Source organism: Syngnathus scovelli, chromosome 12 (genome assembly GCF_024217435.2).
Source record: "Syngnathus scovelli strain Florida chromosome 12, RoL_Ssco_1.2, whole genome shotgun sequence".
Taxonomy (NCBI): Eukaryota; Metazoa; Chordata; class Actinopteri; order Syngnathiformes; family Syngnathidae; genus Syngnathus; species Syngnathus scovelli.
The window spans coordinates 3,226,486-3,236,901 of record NC_090858.1 but is presented as its reverse complement, the minus strand read 5'-3'; the positions used below and the strand labels follow the sequence as shown (position 1 = coordinate 3,236,901).

Genomic DNA, 10,416 nt, shown 5'->3' with positions numbered 1-10,416 from the left:
AACTTAAAATTGGTTTGGTTTGAATTCGTCAAAATATTTATAAAGTAGACGATGAAACAACAAATATAAATTTCTTCCTTGACGCCCGTGTACTGCAAAAACGCTTAGGCCTTGACTCAAGCCACCATTTTGTGGCTAATTGTTTCCTTTCAGTAGATGTTTGTGGCACACAAAGAGACCAAAAGTGTTTGAATTGCATTGACTTTATTGAGAAGATACTCAAGAGATGACTTGTGTTGTTTTAACAGTCGTAGAGAAGGTTGATTCTCTTGATGTCCCATTGGGACATCTCAGACCTCTGGCCGATCTGGACGTTGGCGTCGGGGATGGGGATGATGGTGTCCCTCCCGTTGATGCTGAAGGCCGTTTTCCCATAGTGCATGACGGAAGTGTAGTCATACGGAGTGTTCAGGTTATTGGTGTCCTGCCTGATGAAGTTGTAGGTCGTCTCTGGGTCAATGTTCTCCCAGATGATCCTGACGTAGCCGTCACGGTCACTCCTGGTTTGCTCGTGCTGGAAGCCCAAAGCGTGGATGAGCTCGTGCAGGATGATGCCGTGGTAGAGGCAGCCAAAGCGGTTGATGGACACCACCTGCTTGCCGCCCTGCCTTCCCAGTGACGAGAAGCAACCGCCTCTGCTCTCCACACTGATGTAGTCGAACTCGTCGGTCCTGGGCACGAAGCGGATACAGGTGGTGCCGTGGAAGGCCCTCATGGCCATCTCGATCTTCTGCTTCTCCCGTTCGGGGAAGTCTCGGCTCACCACGTAAGGGATCGACACATAGCCGTCGCTGTACTTACTCCACCGGCAGTTCCAGTACCAGCACTTTATGGCGTTCCTGGTTCTGGGAATCAGCATATCTCCTTCCAGGAGGATCTCGTCAGTGGCGTTATTGGCGGTGAGGATTTTGTCGGAGATGTCAATCGGGACTTCCTCGTCTTGCTCTTGCATGTTGTCATCCTGGTAAGCCTGAGAGAGCCTAAGCAAGAGGAGCATCAGCAGGCTAGCGAAGCGACACATCTTGAAGTTTCTATGGAGAGACTTTTTGTCTTCTTCGAGTCAGCTCTTTATACTCTGCTTGACAGGTGTGGCTCCACCAGGATTTTGGGTTGGGGTCTGATTTACTAAATCCGCTCAAGGGTGGACTCCACTGACAAGCCTTTTGGACATGATGCTTTGTTATTCTTGTAAATATGCTTTACTGGGTTGGACAAGTTGAGTTGAGCTCTCCTTCTAAACCTTTACTCACGATTACTCGAAATACAGTATTTTTTTTTTAAAGAAACTTCAAGTGTATAAATATAACTGTTTATTTCTTTGCAACAATGTCAGTCATAGAAACAGAAGAAACAACCTTAGGTGCTTTTAAGCAGTGATGTGACTTTCAAATTATGTCAAAGTGGCATATTTAAAAATTATAATGACAATTTGTGAGGGTCTAATTTTTTAAAAGATATTTGTCTGTTTTTTTTTTTTGTTCCTTCACCCTTTCCCCCTTTGAAATGAATGGAAATGTCAGTAATGAGTTTCAGTCCGCCACTTCCTTAAAAAAATGTTTTTAATAAGAAAAAAAATGCAACAGCTTTCTACTTCCCCATAAATTATTTATTTAAACAAGACAAAAAATCAAGTCTACTATTTTATACAGATAAAAACATATAGTATTGACACGAATTAATTTAACCGTTATTGAATTCAATGTAAAAAAATAAAAAATCTGAATTGGACATCACACTCTGCAGTGTGAGACAAAATTTTAAAACAAATAAAGCCACGTATCCATTTGCCTGAATGTTTATATTTATATCACACTTTGAATTCATGGTTCACTTGCCTTTATTTTTAGTGGAAGCTAAAACCATAAGGCCAAAACATTTGTGATAATAAATCTGTAATTTTTTTGTAATTTTGTGTTAATTTATTGGTTGTTTGCTTAGAAATACAAAACAAATAATTGTTTATCTGAATCGTTCTTTTTTGTTATCGTAACTAATTTTGTCCCTCACTGCAAATCAGCAAATCTCTTCCAGGGACATGAAGTTGTTTTTTTTGTTTTTCCACATATTTTCGTGGCACACAAAGAGACAAGAAAGCGTTTATATTGCATTGACTTTATTGAGAAGATACTCAAGAGATGACGTGTTGTTTTAACAGTCGTAGAGAAGGTTGATTCTCTTGATGTCCCATTGGGACATGCCAGACCTCTGGCCGATCTGGACGTTGGCGTCGGGGATGGGGGTGATGGTGTCCTTCCCGTTAATGCTGAAGGACGTTTTCCCGTAGTGCATGACGGAGGTGTAGTCGTACGGGGTGTTCAGGTTGTTGGTGTCCTGCCTGTTGAAGTTGTAGGCCTCCTCCGGGTCGATGTTCTCCCAGTTGATCCTGACGTGGTTGTCGCGGTCGCTCCTGGTCTGCTCGTGCTGGAAGCCCAAAGCGTGGTTGAGCTCATGCTGAATGATGCCGTGGTAGAGGCAGCCGTCGCGATTGATGGACACCTCCTGCTTGCCGCCAACCCTTCCCAGAGCCGAGAAGCAACCCTTTTTGTTCTCCACGCTGACGTAATCGGACTCGCCGGTCCAGGGCACGAAGCGGATGCAGGTGATGCCGTCGAAGGATCTCATGGCCGTCTCGATCTTCATCTTCTCCCCGGCGGGGAAGTCTCGGCTCACCACGTAAGGGACCGACACAAGGCCGTTGGAAGCTTTCTTCCACAGGCAGCTCTGTTGAAAGCACTTCAGGGCGTTCCTAGTTCTAGGAACCAGCATATCTCCTTCTAGGAGGATCTCATCAGTGCCTTTATTGGCGGTGAGGATTTTGACGGAGATGTCAACCAAGTCTTCCTCATCTTGGATGTCATCAAGCCGGTAAGCCTGAGAGAGCCCGAGCAGGAGGAGCATCAGCAAGCTGGCGAAGTGACTCATCTTCACGATTCTATGGAGAGAAGATCGATGTCCTGGTTGGGTCATTCTGACTAATTTATACTTTGTGCTGCAGGTGTGGTTACGGGAGGATTTTGGGTTGAGGTCCTCATTGCTAAGCTTCTGTAAACCTCTCAAGGGTGGACTCCGCTGATACTCGTCAGTAAAAAAGTCAACATGCACCAAGTTGCTTCAAAAAAAATGAGAAGTCAAAAAAATAACGACAGAAATCGGAGATCATGCTGCAAGCTCACCTGAGACTAATCAGTGATTGAAGTTTTTATTGAAATAGCGCAATGTTAGTCAGCGATGATGTCATCCTAACCGTCAACACAGTCCGAGCCGCCGCCGCTGCTGCTGCTACAATTCAGATTCGGCACAACTAGACCTGGCAACCAAATGAGTTTTGAAAAAAGTAGAATGGAAAAACACATGGCTGTTTAGTTTGTATCGGTTGGTGTACATGAAAGTGAAACAAATCTCGAGCGCTCCTGAAAAAAAACGTTTAAAAATACAAACATTCATGATTAAAATGTACAAGGTGAGGAAGGCAGATTTTGTTAAATATCAATGTCACTGCTGTTGACCCTTACAAAAGCTTCTTTTTTTTACAAATTTGAAAAATGTAAACATTTCTTTTTTTGGCAGATTGGTTGAAAAGTTCCACGTGAGCATGACTTTGTGCTGATACATACATGAGCGGACAAATGTAACGCGTGGCAAAGTCATGTTCTAATGCACATTCTGGATTTGCGGATGATGATGATGATGATGCGTGGACGGCCTGATCATGCAGGAAGTCTGATTCTAGCTTGAGATGCATGCATTACGCCCCATCTTGATGCGACTAAAATATAATCTGCAGAGGAAAAAGTATTGGGACAACCTAGAAAAAAGGGAAAATCTGAAAAAATGACATTTTGTGGATCCTAGTGAATTTCATGTTAACTAAATAATTTTTGATTCTTTGAATTTCTTAAGTGAGCGTGATCAAGTTTTTTTTTTATGTTTATTTTATTTATTTATTTTTAAATTAATTCATTTATTTTTTTCAACATGTCCCAATACTTTTGCCCACTTTGAAAGGAGAACACATTGTGTAATAATGCGCGCCTTTCTCAAGATAGCATCAGCCGTCATCTCGGCGTACCCGTTCAGTTGCTCAGGTCGATGACCAGATGCTCGTAAATCTGCGTTTTCCCTTTGAAACTGGAGGCTAGCAAGAACTGGCGGTTGTCGATGGAGACGGGCGAGAAGGCCCTGGGCGCCTGGATGTTGAGCTCCTGGAAATGGACGAACTCGCCTTTCTTGGCATCCCAGCGGTACACCTGAGTGAAGGAGTAGTCGCTACCCAAGATGGCGTACAGCCAGCTGCCCACTGCTAACGGCTGGAACACCATGGAGCCGCGCGACGGCACCGTCTGCAGTTCCCTGAAGAGGGCGCCGTCCCAACGCATCACCTTGGAATCGCCGATGAAACGCGTCAGGCAGAGGAAGAGGTCCGATTTGACCTTGAAATGCTTGACGGCGTAGACGTCCTCCATCTCGGGGATGTCGGTACGCCGCTCGAAGAGCTTGGTGACTTTGTTCCACTGGTAGATGACGGGCCTCTGGGAGCTGCTGGACAGGATGAGGTGAGGCTTGGAGGAGATTTCCATGTACTCCACGTCGGTGTCGCGGTACCAGGGGTGCAGCGACTGGTGCGAGTAAAAGCCGTTGCCGTTCCACTTGTAAATGGTGGTGGAGCCGGCCTTGGAGCTGTCGGCGATGGCGAAGAAGGACTCGCCGTCGATGCGGAAAGTCTCCACGTCGTTGGGCTTGCGGATCTTGAGGATGTCGATGCCTTGGAGCTTGATGAACTTGTTGGCTGAGGTGTCACGCTTGTAGATGTGCGAGCCGCCGAAGAGCTGAGCCACGATGATGAAGAGCTGGTTGTCGATCACCAGAGGTTTGCAGATCACCGTGGAAGTGCCTGGCGTGGAGACAATTGTTTATTTTTGCGTAATAAACTGGGGTTGACTGCAGATTAAAACAAACTATTAAAATTTAGACATTTTTTACTCAATCTCAACCGCTGCTTTCTGGGGGGAAAAAACATTTTGACTGAAGTCCAGCTAAATCTAGAACCAAATGTTCCTTCTTCCTGCACATTCGGAATTGATTTGTTTCTCCGTGATTGTGGTTCATGTAAATGACACAAGTGGCTTGAGTAAACAGGAATGACATCATCTTGGTACTATGCGTGTGTGTGTGTGGCAGTTTTATTAGATGACGTTACTCGTTTGAATGTGCAGTTAAGCCGAGCAGATAGAAACTTGGACTACTTGTACACCATCATGATTGAAAGGATTCAATTTCTTTTTATACTTACTGTCAATATCATCAAAATTCCTGAAGACCATCTCGACATGGTCCCACTCCAAGAAGCTACACTTGCCAATGAAGGGCTGAGCAAAAACCACATACTGGTCTTCGCCGAAGGTAAAGGCCTCCACGGATATGGATTCAAACTTGAGGGACTGGTATGAAGCAAATTCTGAGAGAGAGGGACAAGCAACCAACCAAAACAGACATTTAGCTAACAAGGAGTTAACCAACCAGCTATCAGCTATTTCAAAATGGCCGCCAAAGAGCACCTGTGGTGATACAGTCGAAGGACTGCGGCATGAGGTCATTGATCCTCTTGTCCTGCAGTGCCGACGGGCCTTTGCAGTAGATTTGATCCACTGTGGCGTTTGTGCTGTAGATCCACTCCACCAACCACTTCAGCTTACAGTCGCACGTGAAGCGGTTCCCTCGTAGGTCTCTAGAAAACGGGTACGACAGTTGACAATTTAAACATTTGAGATTGATAGAAAGACACTCGTAGTATTTTTGACTTTGAAAGTGTTTGGCTTTAAAGGCGGGGCTTGGCGAGTGACGTATTTGTTAGCGAATCAGAATGTAGCTAGCTGTTGTTAGCCAATCTGAGCGTAGAATTAGTCCGTGTGGGAAGACACGTCAAAACAGTTTGACCCTGAATTGTAGGAAGTTTATTTTTGTACCCGGAATTGCATTCACATTTCTACTGTACTCATTAAAACCGAGAGAAGGACCGGAGGGAAGTCGCAGACACGTTCACAGTCTCATTAGTTCCAAATTCACCCCCTCGTGCAATTTTAATGGTGTCAGTGGTCAAGTGGTGCCAGCTTGCCCCCGCACTTTTCGAGCCTCGGACGGAGAGGCGTAATGATGCCGTCAACTAAATATAGAGGTCGCTTCACAAGAAACTCATTGTTCATGTTTGCATAGTTTGGCCCATTATGTAACTCATTATGCAATTCTTCACGCTCGTAAGTGTTCAAAAGTGATACTTACACTTTAGTCAAGGCTTCCAGGCCCTTGAACAAATCTTTGGGGAGGGTTTCAAGATTATTAAAAGCCAGACTCCTGTAGGAATAAAAAAACAAAAAGTCATCATGGAGACCAAAAGCTCCTCCTCTTCTGCTCGTTTTATGGTAACGATTAACACGCAATATTGCGCAATAGGAGGAGTAACACCTCAGAGCAGATGTTTTTCGTCAGTTTCTTTTCGTCAACTGCAGATTAGGTTGGCCTTTAGTCATGTCAAGTGAAACTGCAGAAAATGCACAACCTCAACCTTTGTCTATTTCTGGCGCACCGTTCATCTATCATAAATGGCAGAGCGGAAACGGATCTAAAGCACAATTAATTCCCCCTTCAAAATGCTCTGGATTATAAATTGTGGCGTCCTTATTTTTATTTTTAGATACAGAAACCTCTCAGTATAGAATGTTTCAGGGATGTCATACTTACAGATGCACCAAGGTTTTCAATCCTCGGAATGCGTACGGCGATATGGAATTGATCTGGTTGTTTTCAATGAACCTTTGATGAAAAGATAAACAGTGCTCAATGAAGTCTCGAGAAAATGTGACAAGAACACATTTTTTTAGAAGTTTGGTTCTGCAGTTGATTCATGTGTCGACCACTCACAGATATTCCAGATGAGGAAGGCCGAGGAAAGCGTCCTCATCTAGAGACTCCAGGTTATTGGCTGTGAAGAGGCTGCACAGAGATGTCAAATGTTACTCAGCATTCCTCTACCTTGAAAATATAAATCTAAAAAAAACATTAAATCATTCAAAAAACATTGTTAACCCCAAATAAAGTTCAGCCGTTCAAATGGTCTTAATTATGATCATAATAAAGTTTAGGTTAATGGTGGCACATAGAATATATTCTTAAAATAACAGTAAAAAGCTATCTTAAAGCTAATGAATGAGAAAATGTCATATGTGGCCTAATTATTAGCCCGGACGAAGCGGTGACTCATTTGTGTGTATTATACCGCCCTCTGGTGGCCAAAGCGAGTATACCAGAAGGAGCAGCACAATCAATTGCAACATGAAATCATGATGCACAAACTGTTTAATTTGTGACATATTTAATATTATACCTTCTTAGAAGATATATTTATTCTTTTTTTTAAAGCGAAAGCTAATATTTGACTTACGTAGGCTATTTCAATCTGGAAGGATGGTTTGAGATGAGTTTGTTTTCGTTTACAAACGTGGTCAAGGATGACTTTTTACTGACATCTCAAGGATTGGAAAGAACTCTCAGTGAGATCCCAACATGGCGTTAGTTTGCAGCAAAATAGAAAAAAGACTAAATACAGTACAGGGAGGGGAGAATTGGACGAGTTTGCTCACAGGAGGTGCAGGGCGGGCGTGTGGATGAAGCTCTCCCTGGGGATCTCTGTGAATTCCGACTTGACGAAAGACCTGAGCATGGGAATCGAACAAAAACACTGCAATGAAGAGGAGGAGGAGGAGGAGGAAGGAGGATTTGGAAGAAGCTGCCTTACAGAGAGATAACATCAGGCGGGAAGGCTCTGGGGATGAGGCCGGCGCTCTCGCACAGCGCGTTGTCTTTGGTGCATGTGCAGGACGCGGGGCACCGCGGTTGCCGGGCCCTCCTGCAGTCCACCGGCGGCGGTCCCGCGCACGCCAGCACGAGCGCGAGCGCGACGAGCCACGGGGATGCTCGGCGCGGTGTGGGAGCCATCCTCCTCCCGGTGCGTCCTCCGCGCATCAACCGCTCTCCTCCTCCTCCGCCGCCGCTTGTTTATCCGCGCGGCGAGCCTCTTCTCCGTGGTGAGGATCACGCAACAGAAAAAAGAAATGTCAAATAATTCGACTCACTCGCTCAACAAGAGGGAGCGCAAGTCTGCACGGGCGCAGGTGGGGGAAGCCCAGCGGGAGCAGACGGAGCTCGCATCACCATCCGAGTAAAAACCACGCCTTATGGTTTGGGGGGGGGGGGGGGGGGGGGAGCGCAAGAGGAGGAGAAAGAGGAAAAAGGAGAGGAGGAGGTGTGAGCTCTGTGGTGAATCAGCTGGAGAAAATGCATGTCATTTCCACTGGTGGGTGGGTGCATCAATCCGAATAGTCAATCACATCGTTGATATTGTTTGATATCAAAATGCTTGTCATTCCACGAGTGGAAGGGATTGATCATTGTTTGGTGTGAAAATTGCATGTCACTGGTTTTGCAAATATGTTTTCTGCTTGAGTTTCCATGGATTGTTTCCATGGCGACTAATGGACTTGAGACGTGACTGTTCCTTGTGTTATGGGGTGTGAGGAATGCCCCCTGTCATAGTGACAGCTGGTGTGCCTCCATGCAATAACCGCCCCCCCTTACCCTCCGCTCGTTAGAATATTGACAATAATTGCAATACAACTTAATCCTAAGAAAAACAAAACAAAAATAACCCAGTGTTCCCGGACTGCCAGCCTAAATAAAGATGTCTCTCTAACACAAGTCTCCTCCAATAAGATTACAACATTTCATATCCTGTATCTGTTTATCACGATAATGCAATTTTAGCCACAGGCAGTCAGGGATTTCTTTTTTACGAGCACTTAGGGGATGCTTTAAGAGCGGGGACGAGACTAATAATGTTATGAGCATGCGTGTAGAGGAGAGAGGGAGAGAAAGCTAATTCCCAGGAGACAAATGGCATTTTTTACGAGCTCCACGGAGAACACTGGACATGATTGTGGTGTGATGAGAAAACCGGTCAGGACAACACTGGGCTGATTTTCAGAAATAGACTTTATTTACATAAATTGCTATTTTAACATGAGAAAGGATCATTTGCCTTGTGGTGCTCTTGGCCTTGCTGGTTGAATTAATTTTAATTTATTTAGAAAGTAGGGGCGGGGCTGCGTTCCAGGGGTGTATTTTGGTGAAAATGTAACTTTTTCGTGTGCTTAAAAAATCCACACAGCAGTTTTAGCAGATGACACAAGTCTTTGCCTTGCCGACCACGTCACTGTGCTCTCCACCTTCCAGTCTTTTCTTCTCCTCTTCAATGGCCTTCATTTTGGCCACGTTGGGGTTGACCAGGTTCTTCTCAAATGCAGAATTGTACGTGACGTCAAAGAGGATCGTCGTCAGCTCGGGCGTTCCGTTGCGCGCCCGGTAGCTGAAGTAGCTGCAACGGTCCGCCTGGACCAGCAGCGCGATCCTCTGGAGAACTTTGTGCAATGCCTTTTCCATCGGTCCGGTACCTTGCATCTCCTTGACTAGCTCGAAGACAAACTCAGCCTCCTGGATGGTGGTGGCGTCATTGTATGAGGACGGGTCTTGGACCTGCACCTTGTTGTCGAAGGCAGTGGCGATAGCATCTGCCCTGACTTTTTTGTCATAATACTCCTTGGAAAACTGAGGGTTGTTGTCCAGGAATTTCTCCACGGTGTCTTTGTCTCCCATTTTTTTTCACTCCTCGAGCGAGAATCCAAAGATGCTCCTTGAAGTGCAGTCACTGTGACGGACCCGAAGCCCCTACTAAGTTCCCGCTTTCGCCCCCACCCCGGGGAACAGACGGCATCCAGTGGCTTACTAAGGGGATCCTGGTGACTGCTGACGTAAGCGTCATAAAGCCCATGAGCTTTCTTAACGTGCAAATCCAGCCACTTGACCTTTGACATTTTATGGATAATTGCAGCGTTATGGCATCAACGAAATAACATCCGGGTATCCTTAACGTCCGTGGCCGGATGTGCATTTGCGGTCGAAGAATTAGCGGGGACTTAATCCACCTCTTAATTCCAGCGGTGTTTTGCTTGTCCATGTTCTTACAATAGGTATTATTTGAATGTTTGTTTTGGACCTGTAGTAAATCGAGTCAGAGTGTGAGGTAGAGTTGACTGGATTAGCGAGGATTTCTCACAGGGAGTGAGTTTGATTACTAGCGTCAGCGGGTATTTTCTAAACGTTGCTTCATTTGTTGAACAAACTCTTTTACGCAAGGTTTAATTAATTTATAAATCGTTGATGTTGAATGGGAAGTTTATTGTTCATTCTTTTTGGTGCAATTCTGATAACACATGATGCATCACTGCCTGCCCAGTCATTTCCCAAGCAATAATCTGTGACTTTAAATAGTTTAGAAAAGGGATTAACTAAGAAAAGCTCTTTTGAGCT

The 10,416-nt window shown here is 45.0% G+C and overlaps 3 protein-coding genes across 3 annotated transcripts; all 3 read right to left on the bottom strand.

Annotated features, from left to right (window-relative positions):
• Nucleotides 1-187: 187 nt before the first annotated feature.
• On the bottom strand, nt 188-1,042 carry LOC125978830 (high choriolytic enzyme 2-like). Its single transcript, XM_049736597.2, has one exon. The coding sequence runs from the start codon at nt 1,019-1,021 to the stop codon at nt 242-244; it is 780 nt and encodes a 259-aa protein (XP_049592554.1). The 5' UTR covers nt 1,022-1,042; the 3' UTR covers nt 188-241.
• Nucleotides 1,043-2,093: 1,051 nt separating this feature from the next.
• On the bottom strand, nt 2,094-3,090 carry LOC125978829 (high choriolytic enzyme 1). Its single transcript, XM_049736596.2, has one exon. It carries the CDS (start codon nt 2,965-2,967, stop codon nt 2,149-2,151), a length of 819 nt encoding a protein of 272 aa, XP_049592553.1. The 5' UTR covers nt 2,968-3,090; the 3' UTR covers nt 2,094-2,148.
• A 66-nt stretch (nt 3,091-3,156) lies between these two features.
• LOC125978825 (leucine-rich glioma-inactivated protein 1) lies at nt 3,157-8,226 on the bottom strand. The gene is made up of 8 exons (XM_049736586.1): nt 7,790-8,226; nt 7,635-7,706; nt 6,916-6,987; nt 6,736-6,807; nt 6,277-6,348; nt 5,556-5,725; nt 5,291-5,455; nt 3,157-4,891 (listed from the first exon to the last, which is right to left on the bottom strand). The coding sequence occupies exons 1-8, from the start codon at nt 8,014-8,016 to the stop codon at nt 4,074-4,076; spliced, it is 1,668 nt and encodes a 555-aa protein (XP_049592543.1). The 5' UTR covers nt 8,017-8,226; the 3' UTR covers nt 3,157-4,073.
• Nucleotides 8,227-10,416: the final 2,190 nt, after the last annotated feature.